At 41.2% G+C, this 23,760-nt stretch overlaps 1 protein-coding gene across 1 annotated transcript in view; it reads left to right on the top strand.

The window, feature by feature from the left end:
- Pdzrn4 (PDZ domain containing ring finger 4) overlaps positions 1 to 23,760 on the top strand; it is a 352,831-nt gene that overhangs the window by 260,779 nt on the left and 68,292 nt on the right. The window contains 2 exon segments of the mRNA XM_021652913.2: positions 18,971 to 19,227; positions 21,573 to 21,675. Coding sequence (XP_021508588.2) covers positions 18,971 to 19,227; positions 21,573 to 21,675 — 360 coding nt within the window.

Here is a 23,760-nt window from a genome sequence, read left to right as displayed (position 1 = left end):
CTCCTACCTTGTTATTTGATGACTCTAAGACATTGGTAAAAAAATTTAATGGCGTCATCAGTTTCCCATAGTTCTCAGCATCCTTACTCCTTCTCAAATGAACATTTCAAAGGGACCAATTGTTCTATGCTCTGGCTTCTAACAGACTCAGACATATTTATCAAAGCTTAAAAATCAGTAAGAGTTTCCGTCCCACTACCACTGATTTTGGTAATCAGTGGCTTTTTTTTCCCTCAGAATATAATATCCAAATTTAGATTAACAATCATTTTATCTGTACTGTACAGTGACTAATTAACTGATCCAGGTATTAGTTGGAGGACAAAGCAGAGATGTTTTCTTGTGGCATAAGGAGAGTGCTAGGAGCCAGTCGGGACTTTTAATCCCAGCTTTACCACTTGAGGTATATGACCTTGGTAAAAATCAATTAGACCAATATTTATCTTTTATTGAAGATGTGGATAATACTTAAATCTCCTGTGGGCAGTGAGATAAATGCTGGTGAGCTAATTAATTTACAAATTGTGGGGTAGATTATATGTGCACTAATTCCCCTCATCTGTGATGACTTTACGTAAATATGAGGCATTGTGGATTGAGGGCTCCGGAGTGAGAAATACAGATTTAACTCTGGAGAAAATTGTAGGACCAAACTGAAGACTCAAGTCCTCAGACTACAAACCCAATATTTCTTTATAGTATGATGTTTTACTCTTCAGATTTGTACAATAAAAAAATAAATAAATAAAAGCCAGAAAGCTTTCTCCACATGTGTAATTTTTCCAAAGTTGTAGTCCATGGATACGTTGGCTAAAATCCTTTGATGTTCATGTTGACTACAACACTGAAGAAGATCTCCCATAGTTTGTAAGTTTATATTGCATTACCTTACATACTGTTCATTCTTTATATGTGACTTCCATATTATTATTTTATAAATGTTAATATACAGTTAGATAAATAAATGAAAGTTAAACAGATGATGATAAATAGGTAGAGATAGATAGATAAATAAATGATAGTTAAACAGATGATGATGATAGACTGATAGAGATGATTGATAGATAGATGATATAGATGATTGATAGATTATAGATAGATAGGTAGGTAGATAGATAAATAGATAGATAGATAGATAGATAGATAGATAGATAGATAACAGATAGATAGGCAGAGAGAGATATAAAATAACGATATGAGACAGAGTAGGACTTCAGGAAATTTTAAAATGAGTTGTATTTTCCACCACCCACCCAGCTCCCTTACAGCAACAGCAGCTCAGGACCGTCACACCACTAGGATCCTGAACTTCTACTTAGCCCCACAAGTCCCCACACTTATTTTGAGAGATTCTTACCATGTCCATAGTGGTGGTAGCTTTCCTCTTCTAACCCATCTTCACAGTGTCGGCAGCAGACCTCAGACTCCAGCCTGAGTTATCAGAGGGCAGGTAGGGTTCTGCACCCAAAGTGACAGGTCCTGGTTCAGAGAAGGTATGGGTATTGTCAGGTTCTCTAACATGCCCTTATACAGTGTCAGCACACTTGTCACTTTACTATTCTACCACACACACACACACACACACACACACCCCTCACGTGGGTTACAGTATGCAGGCACGTATTTCCCCAGGGTGATGTGAGGCCTCGGAGAAACCCAGGTGAAGCTTTGTTTCTATTCAACGGTTAAGTGACAAATTTTGTTGGAAACCAAGGCAAATAATGAAACCATAACTACTGCTTTGACTTTCTCCTTCTTGCTGCAAATCTAAAAGAGGGGAGGAGGGAGGGGCTTATGGGAGGATACAAAGTGAATAAACTGTGATTAATAAAAAATAAAAAAAGATTTAAAAAAAGAGAGAAAAACTTGGCCAGTGGGATGTCTCTTAACAGGTAAAGCAACCTGCTACAAGGCTGAACACCCGAGTTTAATCCCATAGATCTACACAGCCAACGGAGAGAACTGACTCCCAAAAGTTGTCCTCTTACCTTCATGTGTGTAGCAGGGCACACACACACATACACACACACTCATATGCACACACTCATATGCACACACGCAGGAATAAATTCAAAGAGAAAAGACTATCATGTGTTTTTTAATCACTGCTGACATTTTTTTTTGTTCTCTCTGAGAACTTCACACTATGTTTTAGACATGTAAGCACCAAACACAGCAACATGGGTTTCCTAAACGCTGTCTTTGGTCATGTGACATTCATGGAGGCCTTTGAGAACCCCACGAAATTTTCTTTCTATGTTTTGTTCTATTTTTTTGGTTCCTAGGCCTCCAAAATGCCCACTAGCATAGGCTGAATAAAATATTTTTACTTGATATAATTTTAATGACCTGATTCATATCTATTGCTTTCATACATATTCATATGAAGACCATATAACCCCCAGAAAAAAAAATGGAACTTAGGCTGTGAATTGATTAGCGTATTAAGCAATCATATCAGATGCATACAAAATAATTTGTGCTCCATTATCTGAATTTTTTTTTAGGTTAAAGCTTTATTTATTCAACAACCTGTAACTCCTATATCATACGTAGCAATCTTAAAAATATTGAAGGTGAAGTGCTAGTTAGGGCTCATATAGTGAAACACCTGTGCATGAAGGGGACCCCTACAACCTAAAAGTAATTTATCAGACTGTCTCTTTTCTATGCAAAATTCTTAGAATTTAAAGCCTTAGAATTTCAGGACAATGCAGAAAACGAAGGCTTAGCTCAGCTGACACATGTGTCTGGCTCCTTCCCAATACACACAAATTTAACAAAAGCATCAGCAAAGCAAACATGCACTATGCTATGCATAAATGCTTGAAAATCAGAGGTGTGTGTGTGTGTGCGCGCAAGTGTGTGTTCATGTGTATATGTGCATGTTGTGTGCAAGTGTGTGGGGGCATATGCATAACTGTGTGTGCCCATACATGTGCATGTATGGTATAAATTCCTGTATGTTTGTGTGCAAACATGTGGAGGATATATGCATGTATGTGTGTCCCCACACAGGTACGTTTGTGTGTTTATGTGCATTTATGTATGTGTGCATGCATGTCTGTGTGTTGGAGCACAATGCAAGTTCACCTCTCTGAGCAAAACTATGTTGCTTCCAGGAAGAGAACAGTTTTCACCCTATGATTTCAAGTTTCAGGTAGTGGAAATTCCTGAGCCTCACTCTGTTCTTTAACAGGGGAGTGGGGAAAGGATCTGTCTGATGCCGGGTCTAACCATCCCAGCCATCTTTTTCAGATAGGGCTGCTTAAAGTTCTTTAAAGTAGGAAAGCTTTGCTGCCACCCGCACCACAAAAGGGACCAGATTTCACTTAGCATTCTATCTGCCACCTCGTTTGGATTGTTCTTCTACCTTTGAAATGTCCGGGTCATTCTGGGAGAGCTGCTTATAGGCTGCCACTGTGAGATGACATTTAAAGTGAGGGAAGCTGATAGAGGTGACACTCTCTCTAAACAAACAGAGCCAGCCCTGCCTAGAACGCTGCTGTGGGATGCTATGCTCTATCTCGCTCTCCTGTGCACGTGGCAATCCGCAAATCATAAATTCCGTTTCACAGAACTACAATATTTACAACCAGAGGAAAATAGATTATTAATTACAGCCAAAGGCTGCTTTGATTAAATATACAATTAATTAGCTATGCTAAGCCCATCCATCCCACAGCTCCTAATATTTTCAGCCCGATGATTCTTCTAGTACTTTTAATTAAAATTGTTCTAAAAAGCCACAAGTTAGCTGCGTGTGCACTTAAACTGAAGTTCTCTCGGCAGTGTTTCGCTGCTTTCCGTATGCCACATAATTAATCTTTAGTGATTAAATGTACATAAAATCATCAGAGATGCAAAGCAATTTGTGCAGACATGGAACAATGGAGAGCTTTTACCAGGACTTTGCAGGACCATTTTATTTGCTGAAATTTATTTCAAAAGCATAAAGATGTTAATTGTTTGAAGGAAGTAAATTTACACAATTTACTCTTTTCTACATTCTTCCAAATTCAGCAAAATAAACAATATTAGTACTGAGTCATTTTGTGGCAATTTAAGAACATGATGACTCTATTTGCCGTTACACCCATCCTGTCGCCCAGCTTTTGCTTGTTTCCAAAGGCATGCATAGAGCCTGTTAAGACACTCTCGTCACAAATCAATAAATAAAGTATGTAAGACAGTCTCACAAAGATGCTCCTTACATGCATACTACACAGACTCAGAGCAGTACGGAGAGGAAGCCACGTGTTCACAAAATGCTGCCCCCACTATCAACGCCTGATGGCTCCTGCACAACCCAGGAAGACCCTGAGTGCGTGCAGAGCTGCGTGCAGCCCAGCTGCTATTTCACTCGTGGTCCTTCCGTCCTAATGCCTCACTGACTGTGACCACTACACAAAAAGGATGAGCACCCAGGCGGTACTTTCCTGTGCACTTTGTCCCGTTTCTGAGACTGTTCCAGCTAACAATGTCATGCCACGTATGTCCTAGGATGGGCCTTGAACAGGGTATCTCAAGGAAGAAGATAGTTTAATGTCTTACATAAAACAGTGTAAGCTGCTATTTTAAATGAGCTTTTTCATTTTTGTCTTTCACAGTTTCTATCTTTTCTCAAAGATGTATTCCTTTTGTGTGTGTATTGTGTATGTGTTTAGATGTATATGTGTATGTGTATATGTGTATGTTCAGTGTGTACATATATGCAACCCATATCTCCAATGCTCAGAAGGAGAGCTCATATTTCCTAGGGCCAGAGTTGCAGGGGGTTGTGAGGTGCCCATTCTGAATGCTGGGAATAGAACCCCAGATCCTGTGGAGGAGAAGCAAGCATTTTCAACTACTGAGCCATCCCTGCAGCCCTTCCATCTTTTAGTAATATGAGTTGGAGAAAGTTGGGAAGAGGATGCTGGGAAGGTTTGACCTGTGGTGATCAATGTTTTGGAACTCCTTTATGGACCTGGCCTTTCTGTAGTGGTTCACATCATAGGCTGAGTTCTACAGAGTAACAGAATATATTCAAGGGGCAGAATTGATTGTTGGAGATGATTTAAACTTCCTGCCTCTCCTAGGATCATGGCAATTTGTTCAGATTTTGGCCTGTCCTTTCAAATTAATGTGAAATATCTTTCCTCCTGTTGTACACTCTAGACTGGAGGCGTCCTGGTGAGGAATCAGACTATGTAAGTCCTTTCTAGTGTTATATCTCTTGTTCCAAAGCTTTAACATCTTCCATTTGACAAAGGTCATACCCCACATGATATATATTATTTTGGAAGAGACCCTTAGAAAGCACAAAGTTACGTAGAGAGAACAAAAGAGACAGGGAAAGATAACTGCTAGACAGACAGATAAGATAGCTGATAGACAGATATATGCATACATAGACACAAACATGTATAGATACATGGACGATAGCTAGGTGATAGACTTATAGTGGAACAATGTACTTATCCAGGTAGATGATACTCAAAAGAACAGTGTTTCAAGTTACTAGAAGCCTAAAAAAATCCACTTCTCAATTGAGGGACATGTAGGTTGTTTCCAGCTTCTGGCTATTACAAATAAAGCTGCTACAAACATGGTTGAACAAATGTCCTTGTTGTATACTTGAGGGTACTTTGAATATATGCCTAGTAGTGGTGTAGCTGGGTCTTGAGGTAGCACTATTCTAATCATCTGAGAAAGCACCATATTGATTTCCAAAGTGGTACACGTTTACATTCCCACCAGCAATTAAGGAGGTTCCTCCTTTCTCCACATCCTCTCCGGCATGTGTTGTCACTTGAGTTTTTTATTTTAGCCATTCTGATGAGTGTAAGGTGAAATCTCAGAGATGATTTGCATCTCCCTGATGACTAAGGATGTTGAGCATTTAAATGTTTCTCTGCCATTCAATATTCCTCTATTGTGAATGCTCTGTTTAGCTCTGTACCTCATTTTTCATTTGGATTACTTGATTTGTTGCTGTTTAACTTGAGTTATTTATATATTCTGGATATTAGCCCTCTGTCAGATAGAGGGTTGGTGAAGATCCTTTCCCAATCTGAAGCTGAGCTTTGTGGCACACACCTGTAATCCCAGCATTCTGGTAGGCAGAGGCAGGTGGATCTTTGTGAGTTCAAGGCCAGCCTGATGTACAAAGTGAGTCCTTTCCCAATCTGTAGGCTGTCGTTTTGTTCTAACAACAGTGTCCATGGCAGCTCAGTGTCCAAGTGGGTTCTCTAGTAAGGGGAACAGGGAGTCTCTCTGACATGAACTCAGTGTCTGGCTCTTTGATCACCTTCCCCTGAGGCGGGGCAGCTTTACCAGGTGACAGAGGAAGACAGTGCAGACTGTCTTGATGAGACCTGATAGGCTAGGGTCAGATGGAAGGGGAGGAGGTCCACCCCTATCAGTGGACTGGGGGAGGGGCATGGGAGGAGAAGAGAGAGAAAGGGCGGAATTGGAAGGAGATGAGGGAGCTGGGATACAAAGTGAATAAATTATAATAAATAAAAAATTTTAAAATTTTAATGACATAAAAAGATGGCACTTTTATATAGAATGCACTTATGGTTTTGTGCTCAATTTTAACTTTCACATCTCCTATCCCTGCTCAACGTGGACTTAATTGATCAGAGTACAAATCCCAGGAAGGTTGCATGGAAAGGCTGCTGATATGATGTGGTCCGTAAGAATAAGATGAATGGGAGTATCTGAGTTCCATTTCACAGCCCTGTCAGTGTCTTCTCCCACCTGGACATTACTATGCTACCCAGGCTCAGCCCAGGCACACACCAGGTCTCCCATTTCCTTCTAGTAAGTTCTCTGCTTCCATTCAGTTATTTCTCACCTTTTGGGTTATTTCCCAAAACCTGACATCAGGCAGCTTTCAGAGAAAAGGTGTTGAAAATGAATCCTTCAACATAACCCACAGAAGACAATGAGATCCTTGTAAGCCTCCTCTCTCGTCCTTACCATATCTAAACCATCACACTCAAATTCCTTCCCTTTATCTTTGCAGTTTATAAATCTTTTTCCCCACCTCCCATGTCATATAGGATGAAGTGACACCACAGCATAGCAATTAATCTCCTCATCCCTTGGTTGTCCCAAAGAACTGTTGACACTGACAGTAACATTTGCAATTTTGTTCCAAGCTACATATTGAAACACATTAATTTCTTGAAATATAATACTTGAGACTGAAAGGTAAGCAATACACTAGGCATACTCTTAGACAGGATATATTAATATATAAAATGTGCTTTGATCGTATTTTCCCCATTATCTTCTTTTCTGCTCCCACAATCCTTTCTCCTTCATGACATGCCCACTTCCATCCTTCATGTCTTTTCCCCCTTTAGTAGCCCAACGCCTTTATTTAGGGTTTCCTATACAAACATCAGAGTAAGGATACGTACTTGAATAAGGACTTCTTACTAGTGGCTACTCAGCTTTCCTCATCAACTACCGTAGCAACCACTGTAGCTCCCCAGAGAGTGGGAAGTCCTCACAAATCCCCCCCTCACCATGACAGCATGCTGATGGCCGCAGTCTGGTGCCATTCTTGTCTAGGTAGTCGCCAGCACCGTAGGTTGTGAACACAAAGACGTTGTTGGGTTTTGCTGTGATGGTTGTTGCTTTTGTTGTTGGGCTGTTTGTTCGCTTTTACAACCATTTGTGTTCTCATTACAAAGATCAGAGAAAGACTTTCCCCAAGGGCCGTGAGCATATTTCCTTTTCTGTAGCACAACAGGAAAAAAAATGAATGGCTCTGTCAAAACCTTCAACTACGAGCAGCTTTTTGTGGGCTGTTTAATTGCAAAGAAGTTTTGATCTTCGTGAACACTCTGAATTGATTTTTAGCGCCATTTTCCTTCTTTGTGCCTTCTGCCTTGTCATCCTCAGCCCTGTTCTACACCATGCTATTTCTCCGGCAGGATTTCTCATTAAGTTTGAGATAGTTGGACCTGATATGTCACAGACTCAACAGATAGGTTATTAATAACCACCTGCATGAGCTTTACATTATCTTAGGAAGTGAAAGGTCAGGGCGTAGTGGTTATCCTACCATTTCATCGGTGGACTCCTCTCCATGGACTTCCTGTCATTACTCACTGCTTAGAGAGCCACTTGAGATACAAATTGTCTTTTTGTAGGCAAGAACTCCCACAATTAGCCAGGAGGCAGCCATTTGTCTTTTTAAACAGCTTAGCTTGGAGAAGAACAAGATGCTCAGTGATATTCACCAAACGAACTATTATGACAGTGATAAAGTTGCTGATACCAATTTGGGATTTTTTTTTTTTTGCATATAGTGATGTGTGTCTGCACATGAATAAGCATGTTCTCATGCATACAAGAGGGAAATAGCCATTAGAGGACTGAGGATGTGTTTGACTAAGGGTATGCAAAAAAACAAACCAAACCAAAACAGGGATGGAGATAGCTCAGTACTTAAAAGCATTTGCTACTCTTGCGGAGGACCTGAGTTGAGCTCCCAGCATCCATTTGGGTAACTTCATAGCCTCTTGTAACTCTATGGGATCCACACTCTTCTCCAGCCTCGGGTGGCACCTGCTCACACATGGTGTGTACTCTCTCTCTCTTTCACACACACACACACACACACACACACACACACACACACACACACCACTTTAAAATTTTAAATCTTATACAAAATTTAAAAAGATATTTGAAAACAGAAACAAGCTCACTCAGTAGGAGGCTCTTCACCAACCAATTCAGTATAATTATTGGGGAAATCTAAATGATTACCACAGAAACCCATTTTTAATAATGACAAAACAATATTTTTGGAACAGTTCAATCTGACTTAATTTTCACTCATCATAAAGTTCCAGGATAGCAGTTTGGCAGAGATTTGTGCTTGGCCAATATGTAGGAAATAGGTGCCTGTTCCGTGCTCAGTCCTAAATGGGGCGTCTATATAATACCCCCACCTTCAAAGGTACAGAGAACAAAAACTGTACAAGCTGGTGGTCGGGAGGGACTGATGCAAGTTAGTGTACTCCTGGAGTCAAGGCAGCTGTGGCTGACGACACAAAAGCAGCACAAAATCAAGCCAGTCAGAGTCAGCGTAGACAGAGAGGAGTGGTTCCTCAGATAGCACCCCAAGCTTCGCCAGTTGATACATGCTAAGCGAAGAAGAGCTGGTTTTCTTCAGCACTTTTGTCTTGTTTTCTTTTGTTTTTCAAGACAGGGTTTCTTTCAAGGCAGTGTAGTTCTGGCTGTCCTAGCACTAGCTAGGTAGACCAGGCTGGCTTCTGACTAAGGGAGGTCCACCTGCCTTTACCTCCTGAGTGCTGGGATTAAATATGTGCCCAACCCCAACAAGCAGGAGCAGTCTTAGCCATGGTCAGTTTTCCATGCTTTCATAGATGACCCCGCACTCATGCACATATGAGCAGCACTAACTGAATTTAGTATATCACTTCTTTTAAAAAGCCACAAAATTGGGACGAGGTTGGAGGGGAAATTGTGGGATAGAAGTGATCTAAATATACTGTATACATGTATGAAATGTTTTTTTAAAAGGTCCAAGAAGCACACAAAGAATTCTCAAATGTCATTCACTCACATTCCCAATTTTTTTTTATTTTATTTTATTTTATTAATTACACTTTATTCATTTTGTATCCCCCCATAAGCCCCACCCTCCTCCCCTCCCAATCCAGGGGGAGGTGATCAAAGAGCAGGCCAATCAGATTATGTCAGACAGTGGCCTTCGATCCATCCCCCATCGGGTCATAAAGGGGGATGGTCAGTAGCAAACCAATATGACTCCCCTCCTAATGGAAGGGTCTGAAAAGAACGCAAGGTGATTCCTGAGATAATTCTGCTAAAAATTCATGGTATTTCCTAATAAAAGGAAACACTAGGCAAAACCAAGTGGAGGAATGTTCTACAAAATAACTAAACATCAACTCCAGGAGAACTTCAAAACTGCTCTATTATCTCAATGAAAATTACATGTTAGCTTTCCTTGAAATTATGACTTTAGCAGTTGCATATTAGCTGTAGGTAAAAATGTTTTGGGACACTGCTTCTCTGTGTAGCCTTGGCTGTCCTGGACTGGCTTTATAACCCAGGCTGGCCTCGAACTCAGGAACCCACCTGCCTCTGCCTCCCTGAGTGCTGGGATTAAAGGCCACCACGCCCGGCTGCCACAGTTAATTTCTACAGGTGCGTTAAATCACTCTGATAATGCATTTCAGCTTTTTCTGCCTTTCTTTGTTACTATTGTTTAACTCAGGACTCTTTCAAAGCACTTTGTTTATTTGTTTGTTTTTGTTTTTTCAGACAAGTTCTCATTGCATTAACCTGGTTGGAGTCAAACTCATAAATCCTTTTGCTTCAGCTTCTGGAGTGTGAATGCTTCAGGCTGTGACACTGTGACCAGTCTAGCAGGGCTACTTATATTGGTCAGGGTTTTAAATGAACCACAAAGCACAAATAATCAAGTGGAAAAAGAATTAATGGTAGGAAAAAAAATGAAGAGATGTTGGCAAATTCCAGAGAAAAATGAAAAATAACCTGGGGAAGAGCTGTGGGGATGTCTTTATCTGTTTAATTTGATGTCTAATTGATAAAGGATACTTGTACATATTTATGGGTTACAATGTGGTGCTTTAGTATATACTGCACTATGGGGAAAAATGATTCAAGCTAGTTAACATATCAGATGTGGGATGCATTTAATTTTGTGTAGTGAGTTTTTTCAGTATCTACTTACAACTTTGAAATGTGCGATCCATTTCTATCAAGCATGCACTGTATTATCTGAGGGACTTGAAGGTGATAGGGATTCAGATCTATACACCTGGAAGGTCAGCCAGGGATGTGAGCAAGTGCTGGAAACCTGAAACCATGCATCGAGAAGAATGTCTCTTTGTCACTGGTGAGCAAGCCGCAAATAGAGAGTGGGAAGTTTGCGGAGGCCATGTATAGTGCTAGAATGGGTTAAATCCCAATTGGGGGCTGCATGGAGCTGTGACAACCAGATAAGAAAAGGACAGAAGAAATGATTTAAACATATGACAAAGACAAGAGAAGAAAAGCAGTTGTGAAAGGTGAGACCCTAAAAGGTTTTATAACCATGCTTATAAATTAATTCGTGAACAGGTTTGGAAAGATCACAGCATATTCTTTACATCTGAAAATGAAAGAAAAGGTGAGTGTTGCTGATATCTGAAAGATTCTGGCAGATGAACTGTGGGTAGATCAAAGATCAGCAGGCTCGACTATCTTTGTGATGTTGGGACCCCAGTAACTCTCTGGGATTGTCTGTTTGGTGAATTTTGAGAATAGATCTTCCTAAGTAGCCTAAGCCAAACTAGAACCCACCACCTTCCTGCCTCCTGAACCATAATTTTGTGAAAGTCTCTCGGGATTGCTGGGAGTCTTCAGTAGGACTGCACATGTAATTTATTTTAACTTACTCAGCTCTGTTAGGCTGTGAATGTGTAAGGCGTCTGTCTTAGTCACTGTTCTATTGCTATGAGAGACACCGTGACCACAGTAACTCTTCTAAAGAAAAGCACTTAACTGGGGATGACTTACAGGTCAGAGGTTTAGGCCATGATTGTCAAGGTGGGAAGCATGGTGGTACCTGGGCTGACATAGTGCTGGATAAGGAGCTAAAGTTTTACATCAAGATCTAAAGACAGCAGGAAGACGAGAGAGCCACTTGGCCTGGATTGGGCTTCTGAAACCCAAAGCCCACCCCACCCAGTGACACATTTCCTCCAACAAGGCCACATGTAAGCCACCAAGGACATGCCTCCTAATCCCTGCCAAATGGTGTCACTATCTAAAAAAAAAATCAAACATTCAGATATATGAACCTGTGGGGCCCGTTCCTAGTCAAACCACCACTGTGTCACATAAGGCACTTAGCAAGAGAGGACCTCAAGGTTTCACAAGTTACAACTTAAGCAATGGCCTTTATAAGAGCAGCATGCGGGGACTGGAGAGATGGCTCAGAGGTTAAGAACACTGACTGTTCTTCCAAAGGTGCTGAGTTCAATTCCCAGCAACTACATGGTGGCTCATAGCCATCTACAGTGATCCCCTCCTCTGGTAAGCAGGCCCAAATGCAGGCAGAATGCTGGATGGATAGATAGATAGATAGATAGATAGATAGATAGATAGATAGATAGATAGATAGATAGATAGATCTTTAAAAAAAAAAGAAGAAGAGTAGCATGCAGGTCCTGAGCATGCAACTCACACACAGACAGACAAGAGACCACCAACTGTTGACATGGAAGAGAGTCTACACACACCCGAGCATTGCTCTTTCCTGCACAGAGACACTCAAATCTGTAGAGAAGAAGAAGAAGAAGAAGAAGAAGAAGAAGAAGAAGAAGAAGAAGAAGAAGAAGAAGAAGAAGAAGAAGAAGAAGAAGAAGAAGTTGTTCCAGGCCCACTTCCTTTCATCACATAGATGACTGCTACATTGTCCTCCCAAAGCTGGACCCCTAGGCTGTCCCCTCGAGGAGGACACTGGACACAACAGATGTGGCGGTCAAGGCAGTCTATGTTTTTACACGCTTGCTAAATGAACAATGAATGCACACCTACCCACCACAGATTCTTTTGCCTACTTACAACATAAAAAAAAAAAAAAGAGTTCATTTTAGTCAATCTCTCACAATGTTTTCCTCATACCTCTAAAATGTATTTGACAAAGATCTTGCAGTGTATCTGTGTCTGGCCTCTAGCTCACAATTCTGCCTCCGTCTCCAGAGTGCTGTGTGCGGGTACATGAAAGCACACCCAGCCGTCCTTGCATAAGTTTGTACGTTCTGCTCTCTGAGTTCCTTTTGCTATACTTTTCACCGTGTGCTTCGCTCAACCTAAATAACAGGTGTCCTCATTGAATCAACATACCAAAGTTTAGAAGGAAACAAAAAAAGTATGTGTTGATGTGAAAATTACATCGGAAGTATTTTAACAAACAGAGATTTAGAGTTATTTTGAATTGTTTTCGTAGCAAATGTTTTAATAGAAATTTAAGTATCAGTTTCTGTATCTGTGACACATCACATGATCTGTAGCATCTCTCTAGTTAGCAAGTAGAGAATTTAATATCAATAAAATTAATAATAATAATCCCACTTGGGAGCCTTAGGAAAAATTAAAGGATTCCGGTTATGCGTGAATGTAAGAAGTCCCATAAGTTAACCAGGAGAAACAATGTGCCCAAACAGAATAATAACATTCTGGACTTTTATATTTTCAACCTGAAATTGGGTCGTAGCTGCCTGTAATCCTTGGTATCTATAGTTCCTTCTTTTATTTTATGAGATAGGGTTTCTTTGTGTAGCCCTGGCAGTCCTGGGCTTGTTATGTTGACCACGCTGGTCTCAAGCTCACAGAGACAAACTTGGATCTTCCTGTCAAGTGTTAGCATCAAACACTGTGCCACCACGTACAGCTTATTAAGCAGTCTTACTTTTGTTATCTCTTGAAAGACACAGATGCTTAGAAACTTTTCTTTATTTTTTGTAAGAAGGATGGAGGAGTTTAAGCTCTCATCAACCTCAGATAGCATTTCTAGAACTGGCCCCTCACTGAAGTGACTTCTTTGAACTCCAAGCTAGGGTGTCTATTGTTTTCCTGATATCCCAAAGAATTGTGTATGTGGTTGGATGTTGGAGGAACAATCAAAAAGGAGCAGCATCGTGAGTGACCACTTTTTGCCTCTACCGAAGGGTAAATGATCCCATTAAACAGCAGCTATGCCAAATGTTATCATAATGTGGTTTACTTATAAAAATCTGCCTTCTTCACATAAATTCACAGGTTGTTATGGATTAATTAGCTCATCGGCCACAACAAATGAATTCACACATCTTTTGCACTGACTGCTGAAAAGTGAAAATTTTTTTATCCACTTAAGATTGTGCCGCCAATGTAGTGAAAAAAAATTACTATTAAAAACATGACTTATTTCTTCCTGGAAGCTTCTACATGTTAATTACAATCCATCACTCACATACATAATCTTAGGACCACTTTTCAATGTAGAACTGACTGGGAAAGGACTTCATGCGATCAGACATTCGCATCCCATCGCGCCTGCTCTTTTGGGTAACCATAATATGTCGCTGGTTCACTTAATTCTCTTTTGCTGCCAGTCCCCAATTTAGTCTGCATGAGTATAGGCCCGTGCCATTACCTAGCCTGCCTTAGGACAGCCCTCTACCACTACGTAATCTGCATGAGCATAGCATCTTGCAACTATCTAGTCCACCATTTAGTGTGCATAAAGATAGCCCCATGCCACTGTTTCTCCTGGAACCTCTTTGCTTTGCATTTCTCCTTTCTCTTCTTTGCCCTGGCCTATCTGGTACCCTGTTTTTGCACAACGTGTCTTCTTTCCCACTTACCCTAATCAGGTGGCTTACACATCTTTTCAGATCGAAGTCCTCACCCTCTGCAATGGCCATCCCGTTGATATTTGGGATGTTCAATGTTGAAATTGAATTATAATTACTGCATTGAAATAAAACCATGCTATGCTTGAGATATCCTTATCAAACTTAGAGTCATTATGGCGACAGGTGGAATTGAACGGTTTGCTTTATTACACTTGACCTCTCTCACATTAAGCCCCTTCACAGATGCCTTCTTTCCTACAGCTTGTGTGAGTCAAACTGCAACCCCTTAGGGATCTCCTATGCGTGAAGACTTTGAGCTCTAACCTGTGTCTTGGCTTTAAAAAAAGAAATAACATATTTCTATCAGTTTTTCTTCCAAGCCTCTAAGTCCACTTTAGTCTTCCCAAAAGTCAGTGTTCCCATTTCAAGCAATGAAGCATCGCCATGTTTTACACTGAGCATCAGTTAGCCTTAGAACAGGCAAGCCCCTTTTCTACAGAGCTTCTCTACTTCCCGTCTGAAATAACACAACAAATAGGCACTGTGCACCGTCCATACAAAATCATATTTAAGATTGAACCATAGAAGGAAAAGAGAAGAGGGCATCTCAATGAAGAACCAAAATCATAAGGGCAGGCTCCGTGAGACCCCAAATCGTGGGATGCTTTAAAAACCTCAGCACCTGAAAATCTGTTCACAACTAACTATTCGTTGATTTGCACACAATTTTCTTCACAGAGTTATTGTTAGCTATTTTGTCAATATTCTTCCTGATAGCCATACCTGTAAATAAACAAGGCAACTGCCAGGAAAAGAAGAAAAAATCCTAATTAATCTCTCCTTTCTTCTGTTGTGAAAGTCGTAATTTATAAAATGCTGACCTTTTGGAAGGCTAATGATATGTTGATGAACTTCAAGTGAAGTGAAAAAATGGTGGTTAGTATTAGCAGTCCTAACATTTTCCAGGAGATCACATGGGGTATCAGGGCCTTTAAAGGTCAGAGACTTCCTTACTTGGAGGCTATATTAAATGGCTTATGAAAATAGAGGTCAGCCATATGGTAACTGACAGAAAAGAGCATCGCCCAATAGGAAAGTAAAATATTTGAGATTACATTGACTGTCTTTTTTTAAAAGATTATATTTGACTGTCCTTAGAGCAAAGAATTAAATTTGCACATAAATACCATGACCATGAATGAATAGGTATACAGGTCTTAGGGTCAACAGTGAGTGATCTTACTGTATAAATGTTAATATTATTGGTATACAACTGAATGTTGACATGAAAACAAGTGGAGTTTTTTGCATCCTTAAATACTTTCCAGTAAAAAATTCACTTCTGCAGTTTTTATTATACTGACTAAAACTGTCAAAATTAATCTTAGCACATAAAATATTTTAATATAATGTTTATTTGTTTTCTGAGAGCTTTATGTATGTATGAGGTGTATTTTCACCATATCTATCACCCACTTGCCACCATCCAACTTTCCTGGACCTTCTATAACATATTCCCTCTGGAACTTCATGTCTTCTTTCTCCTCTTTCTCCTATTTTGGTTTTAACTCACAGGTGAGGAGCTGTCCACTAGAACACTGGATACCTACCACATCCCCAAAGAAAACTGGCTCACCCCTCCCAACAGCCATGAACTGCCAGTGGCTTCTCAGCTAGGGGTGAATCCCCTGAGCCCCTACTCTGTCCATGCCAGAATTTTGATAGCCTTGATTTTGCGAAGGTCTTGTGCTGGTATCCACAGCTTCTAGAGTTTGTGAATGCAACAGCCATGACAAGCATTTTGCATCCCACCTTTCCTCTTCTAGTTTCTACATTCTTTATATCCCTTCTTTTGGGATGTTTCACAAGCCTGGGGATGGGGCAAGCATTTATAGCTAAGCACTCACAGGAATTTATTCTCAGCGCTGTCAACATTTATGTGTCTCTGCATTAAGCAGTGCTCAGTGTTAAAAGGAAACTTCTAACTAAGACTGAGAACAGCCCAGGTCTATGGGTCCAAACATAAACGTTTAGCTGGCAGTCTGACAATCATTACTATTTAGCGGTATAATAGTATGCTCCTTCCCAGGGACTATGACCCCTCTCTCCATTTATAGATCTTGTCTCTTTGCAGAGCAAGAGCTTAGTGTGTCTTAAATTTGTTGTTTTCACAAGTTTTGGCAGTGAGGTTTCTGGCCAGTTTGTCACCTGATGTGGTACACTCCACCGTCTCTGGAATCCCAATTTTTAAAGTAACGTTTGCTTTGAAGGTCACTAAAAACAAATACGGAGACGTGAAAATTAGGTTAACACATAGGCAAGACACCCAGCCACCTCAGGGAAAAACTAGATTAATGGCACTGTCTGCCTAGTACCTGCTGACAGACACAGGTTCTGCACTAGTAGACTCTAATGTGTGACTGAGGCCCGCCTGGCCATACGTTTTTCCTTTTCGTAGATATTGCTCAAAGCTCCTTCAAAAGGACAGGGCTGCCTTTACTTCACCCTGCCACTGCCAGCTAGAGACTGTTCTTGCTGTAAGACTGCAGTAAAGGCAACATACTACCATTATTACAGGAGAGGGTAAATCCGAATACTAGGGTGTTCTTTCAGAGGGAAATGGTGTGGAACACGGCAAGAGAGACATCACTGAATTTGAGGACGAACGATGGAAATGAGTGGGCAGCTCTCCCTCCGTCCAGACCCTTGAAGCTTCTCACTGCTGCTCGCTCATCTACATAATCGGAAACTTAAAAATACTGACCACACTGGGAGCCGTGGAGGAGAACGCTGTTCATCACAGGGCTGGGGTTGTCCTACATGCTAGCCTCTGGTGATGATTCTCTAATTCTCCATCCTCAGAGAGCTGGAGGTGGCCCTGACCTCGGGGCACAGTCATCCCGAACAAGCTCAAGGAATAAACCACTGTGTACTCAAGCGTCCTGTGTCCGCATATGCTACATGCCCAAGTCAAACACTCTGAGGTTGTGTCAATGACATTTTAGGGTCATTGTCCAAGTTCGGTCCACAGAGACAAGGATGAGAATGTGGATATGCAGGCTGGTGAATGTATGCACACTGCCACGTGTCGCCCAGATCTCCATCCGAGGGTCTCCCTGGGTGAGCCAAGAACTGCATGTGTTTCAATGGTGCGGAAACTTAATTGCTCATTGTTTGAGGGCACGTTAACTCTTCCAGGGTCCATTGAGTAAATTAGCTACCCTACGTCATTAAGCTCGTCTCCGGATGACAGGACGCTTTCAGCTGGCACCATATCATTTACCCGTTGCCGCACCCTTGTTTCTGAGCATGCACACTTTCTTCGTCTACACAGGGAGAGAGAAGGTGTACATTTGAGTGTCAGCCACTGTTCCACAGCCAGCGAGGTTTCCTCTCCTTGTTGGACACTCAGGGCTTTTAAAGAGTTGCCAGCTCGGGGCAATTACCACGGCTTCACCAACAGGTTAGCAGCTTAGAGCGGAGGTCTAGAAATGACGCCATTTCCAGGGTGTTTGGAACACTGTTTTGCTACCGAATACATCTTCATAAATGCAAGAACCAAGATTAATCAATTCTGGATAATTCTGTCTTTTCGGGATATTTACTAGAAGGACCTCCACTCACAGGGTGGTGTTATCTGGACATATTTGAGGGCAACAGTTTGACAGTATTTAAGAGCATTCTGGGAAAGAGTTAGGAGAAAGTCTGAGTGTTAAAAACACTGAGGAACATCGCTGGCCCTTGGAAGACAGGGGAGGGAGAGTCCCACAAGAGAATGACCTTTTCCCTTTCTAAATGCAAGTAAGTCTGTCACTGGCTGGGGATGAAAATGGAAAAGCAAGGCGAACTTCACCCATCATTTATGTCTGAAGCTACCTTGAAGAGTTAGGTACAAATATAGGTGAGGATCCAACAGGATGTGGTGTCCCTTCCAGAGGGATTTAGAATACTATTCCTTTCTAGCATGTATGAATCATCTGGGATCTTATTAAAATGCTAGTTCTGACTCAGCAGGTCTTGGGTAAATCCAATGGCTCTGCAGGTTAAAAACCTTATCAGTGACATCAATGGCTGATGGGCCATGCTGGACTGTGATGGTTTAATCTGATGCACACATTCAATAACATTGTCTCGAATAAAGATGAGTATTAAAAAGTGGACAATATTCTGAAAAAGTAAGCTTCGGATGGATTTTTAGGTAAGTACTAAAAATATCACAAAAGACTGGAAATATTTTTAAGTGTTCGCATACACATGCATATGTAATGTTTCTACCTAGCTGAAGAGTTTTGGCAAACATTTTCTAATGCAGTGTTAAGCCCTTAAACCTTTTTAATAATTCTTGTGGTGTTTCATTAAGTTCCAGATAATTTCACATTGATGGAAAAGTGTTTTTGTTTTTGTTTTTTTCTAAGTTGTTGCTTCCTTATGTTGGCAGACAGTTCAACAGATGTCAATGACTGAAGAAGTATTCATCCAAACAATTCCTATGAGAGTGGCTCAGTCTGTCCCGGAAGCTTTCTGTTCTTTATTCTGAGACGTGCACTGTCCTTGTCTCCTCACAGGTCAATGGCAAGGATCTCTCAAAGGCCACCCATGAAGAGGCAGTGGAAGCTTTTCGAAACGCCAAAGAGCCCATCGTGGTACAGGTGTTAAGGAGAACTCCCCTCAGCCGGCCGACATACGGCGTGGTCCCAGAAGTACAGCTCACGAATGCCAGCACGCAGACGGACATCACGTTTGAACACATCATGGCGCTGGCCAAGCTTCAACCGCTCACCCCTCCGGTGCCGGACACCTGTCCCTTTCTGCTTTCAGACAGGTATCTCTCTCCTTTCTCAGAAAGCTCTGTTTGTTTGTCATTCACTACTTAAAGTGGGCATTAGAAAAAGCTACACACCCCAGAAGCTGACAGTCCTAGGGACAGGCTCCTACCTCTGTTTAGAAAATTCTCGCCACTGTGTCGGCTTACCATTGTTTCTCAGCTGTCCCTCCTGCTATCCTTCCTGGCCACACTGTTAGCTGCACACTGGAATCAGACTTTCCGAAGTGAAAAACCTGGTTCTGTTTAGCTACCCTTCAAGGATCAGAGTACTAGTCAGGGAAATAACTATTTTTCACCAAAGCTGCCAAAAATCCTCATTAAGGCTACGGTGAAAGTGACATGCCAGCACCAGGCTCTCCTCCATGAGTCACCTGCTCTCCCTTGCTTTCCCTTTCTTCACAAAAGCGTCTAGGAAATTGATTTAATTCCTTGACAGTTCTCCAAAGAAACCAATTACCAGATACATTGAGATACAAACAAAGGATCCAGGTTTTCACAGAGCAAACACAAACGCACTGAAATAAGCAGCAATTAAAGAAATTTTCTTAACAATTTTACAAAATTTAAAGGTGGGGTATTTTATTTAAACAATGTCACCTGTCTGGGTTTTGCCCCACACATTTTGTTCTCTGTGGTAAGTAATTTTCACGAATTGTCCAGAGTTTGCCTCCTCAGAGCTCCAGTGCCTTTCGGCTACATTTTCACTGCTCTCTGTATGCCAGCTTCTGTTTTGTAAGACACCCAGATTTCTATGCCTGGTCTCAGCCCATTAGTTACTTCCATAATCTGTTTCAGTGAATCACAGGTACACACAGGCTCACCTGGGAACACTGTGGAACACCACAAGAGCCTCAGTTGGGACTCTTGCCATTTAATTAAGGAATATTAGAGTGAAGTCAAGCAAGAACAGTTTCTCAAGCCCTCCTTAAGGCAATTCTAATGTACAAACAAGTTTTTGAAACTACCTCTTGGGGCCTCAGCCAGCAAAAGGGCATACCCTGTTCATCTGTGTGTCTATGTTCATTCCCCCACTGTACAATAGTAGCTCACATATCAGGCACAGCAGTATGTATAAAAAAATGAAACTGTGAACAGATATAAAGCCAGTAGCCCTTAGTATTTATATTCTGGAGTTGAAATGAGAGGTGAGCAAACACACAAATACATGAAATTCATGAATACATCCTGACACATAGTAAGTAGCCTTGCAGGAAATGCTTTCTTGAATGAGCAGAAAGTTAATTTTTATTATCTAACTTTAACACATTTGGGGTAATAGTTCAAGTGTTTTATGTTACTTCTCATCAAGTCCTCACAGCGGTCTTAGGTCAGATTGCATATGTTAGCACCCTCTTGCCGTTTCAGATAAGGAGACGCACACAATGGTTCCTAGCTGGAAGTTTCAGAGTCTGGCTTCTAATAGGGCAAAGGCTAGCATTCTTTAACTGGTGGGGAGAGATGCTTTCATCAAGTCCCGCAGCATCTCTGTCCCCACCACGTGACTCCACAATGTCCATGTTTTCCTTTTAATTATTTTCTTATAGTAAAACTGCCACTCGGAGGCTTGCCTCATTTAAGAGGGCGAGACTTGGATTTTGTGCGTGAGCATGTTTGCCTCACTTGGCATACATCCAGTAGGCACTCAGGAAATCTTCGTTGTGAAACGCCTAAGGTCTTTCCTACCGCCATGTTCTTCCCTTCCTACTAGCAGAAGGGTAAGGGGAAGACATCGATGCCCCGGACCATTGAAAAGTTGCCACCTTCAATTGTTTACATGGAAAGGAGGTTGTAGCTACCTGGTTGACAAGTAGCTTCCTCATACTTCTTGTGCTTTTTGCACCCACATTACTTAATCTTGAGCAAGCCAGCAGCCAGAGCAGTAGCAATAAGATGCAGGCAAGGCCTTACTCTTAGCTTGCTTGCAAGGACATCACCATAAGCCTCACCTTTTAGGCAAGGGAGAGCTAGTCTATGCTAATTGAGCTTACTCAGGGTCCACAATGGCAAAGGGCTGTCACCAGGAAAATGTTTGTTTGTTTTCACTATTTGTGCACATGCCCTTTATCAAAGGGGAGGGTTGGGTTATAAGAGAGAATGAGTACCATGGACCATAGAAAAACTCTTGCTGGTCTCACCACAAAATGAAGCTAGAACCCAGAGCCTCCCCCTTAGTTTTCAGAAATAGAGCATTGGTGAAGAGAAAGACAAACAAGTGCTTTTATTGAAGGCAGAATCCCCTAACCACTAAGAGACAAAGGGGTAAGGTAAAATTCTAACCTCCATTTCAATCATGAAAGCAATCCTGGTGATCCATTGCTGCCCTGTTCCTGCATTCCCCACAGCTGCCACTCTCTTCATCCGATGGAGAACGGATTTTACGAAGACAATGAGTATGTTCCCAGCTTGCCTGCTGACGCTGACAGAGCAGAAGACTTTGAATATGAGGTGAGACCATTTTCTTTCACCTTTCTTCCTGAAGTTATTGTTCAGAGGTTTTGCATAATAAAGAAATCCATTTAGTCTCAGAAAGAGCGTGTCTATTATATTCCTAGAATAAGATCCTTCAAGTAGTTTGGCATTAGTTGCAACTATTTTAATGGTATTTCAAAATTTTTGTGCAATATCAACTTAAAAACAATTTGCTCATAACTTTGTTATTTATATGCATTTATAATACATATATATATAATTTTTTTACAGAAGCTACATTTACCCTTTTTAATAGAAGTCAATTTTTAGAGTTTAGAAAGGAAATTGTTATTTCCCTTGTGTTTGTCTTGTATTGATTGGTAAAATTAATTTGATTTAATTATATTCCCTTTCACAAACTGATTTTCTCTGTATTATGATCCAGGTGTGACCTGGAAAGAGGCTTCATGACTGTTTTAGAAACAGAGAAAGACTCCGTTCAACAGTCATTAAACTGTTCAGTCTTCACAGGACATATGAGGCAGTCCATGTACGGCCCACAGCGCTTCACAAAGCACCATCTAACGATTATTTAAAACATTTCACAAAAGTTAGAGGGTTTATCCTGATATTTCCCCACTTCTGCAGTCTATAAAGTTTGGGTTTGGAGTGCTTTGACATTTGGAAATGCAGTAGATTGAGGCAAAGAAGACTCTGGCAAACAGGCAGAGCACCCACGATTATCTGCCCTTTAATGCCTCAGATGATGTCATACAAGTTCAGCAAAGTGTTCTTTCCATTTTACAAGCAGGAAATCCTGCAATCTTCTCCCTCAGGAGCTTCTGAAATCAAATAAGGGCAACTCAGTGAAGCTCACCTAAAGCAAACAGACGTTTATTTGAAATCTTCCCTCCGAAAAAGTCATTGCTCGTGGTTATGGAAGTCATTAGTTCCCTGCACCTGGGGTTCAGAAAGATGTGCGGTGACACCTACAATCTGAGTTTTGTCATCGTTGTTTGTGTTAAATTTTCATCTCCTCCTCTCCCCTAAGAACAGTTTTATAAACTTTTTCATGTATAGGCACATACAAAGACACCCAATACATTTCACCTAGTTATGAAAAGAAAAAAAAATGACAGCATTGAGGCACCTATTCAAAGAATTGGGTTTGGAAGTTGGAATTGCCTACATGACTTCAGCCTTTCATTCAGGTTGTATCTTACAGCTTTATTAAAATGAGACAATGTTTGGGTAGGTCTGGGAGAAAGCTAAGCATGTTAACAGCAAAGAGTCTTTCATTAATCAGTACCATGACATACCATAATACACACAGATTTCATTCCAATTCCATAGGGCTCACTGGGGCTGAACCATAGCCTCATTTTGGTCAGTATCTATTCCTAGTACAACAGCAGGACACTGAAATTGGTAAATCACAGCTCTCCACAGCATGTAATCTCAACTAATCATGCCACAATCACCGTTAATTTGGTGTCTGTCATCTGTGATTTTTGTTGCCAATGGCACCTTTCTGAATTATTAAAATAGTGTTCTTAAGAAATTTAAAGAAGGAAATGAAACATTTGCTATACCAGTCTTCAGACCTGAAAACACATGCACATGAGAACATCACACATGTTGAAAAGGCAGGTAAAGACACAGGCAAACACCTGAAAGATAAGTCGCCTAATTTCTCAGAAAATAATTGTTCTGCGCAGAGCTCTTTAGTTTGCTATGGCTACACATGGAAATGGCACACAGCAGCCCTCATGGCACATCAGGTGAGATTATAAAGCCTAGCCCATCCATGGCCATCAACAGGGCCTGTCCTGCACACAGCTTTCAGCGGGGAGATGAAACACTAACCCGGTCTTCATGTTTTGCGTGTTGGGCATGAATGCTGACAGGCTGGGCGTTTCTGTGACTAGCTGAGATGTCCTAAGTCTCTCTAGAGTTTCATTATCTTATCACCCTCTACACCTGAGAGTGAGATGGATGTGAGCTTCAGGAATGAGCTGCTTTTGGCACCTACAGAAGACAGGTCCTGTAGTCAGAGTGTGGGCTCCAGGTCGAATCAGAGTGTTGTTCATTCTTTCTTTCTTTTTAATATTCTCTTTGTAT

This window comes from Meriones unguiculatus, chromosome 8, assembly GCF_030254825.1.
Source record: "Meriones unguiculatus strain TT.TT164.6M chromosome 8, Bangor_MerUng_6.1, whole genome shotgun sequence".
NCBI classification, from domain to species: Eukaryota; Metazoa; Chordata; class Mammalia; order Rodentia; family Muridae; genus Meriones; species Meriones unguiculatus.
The sequence above is the reverse complement of the archived record's forward strand: the minus strand, read 5'-3'. Positions and strand labels throughout refer to the sequence as shown.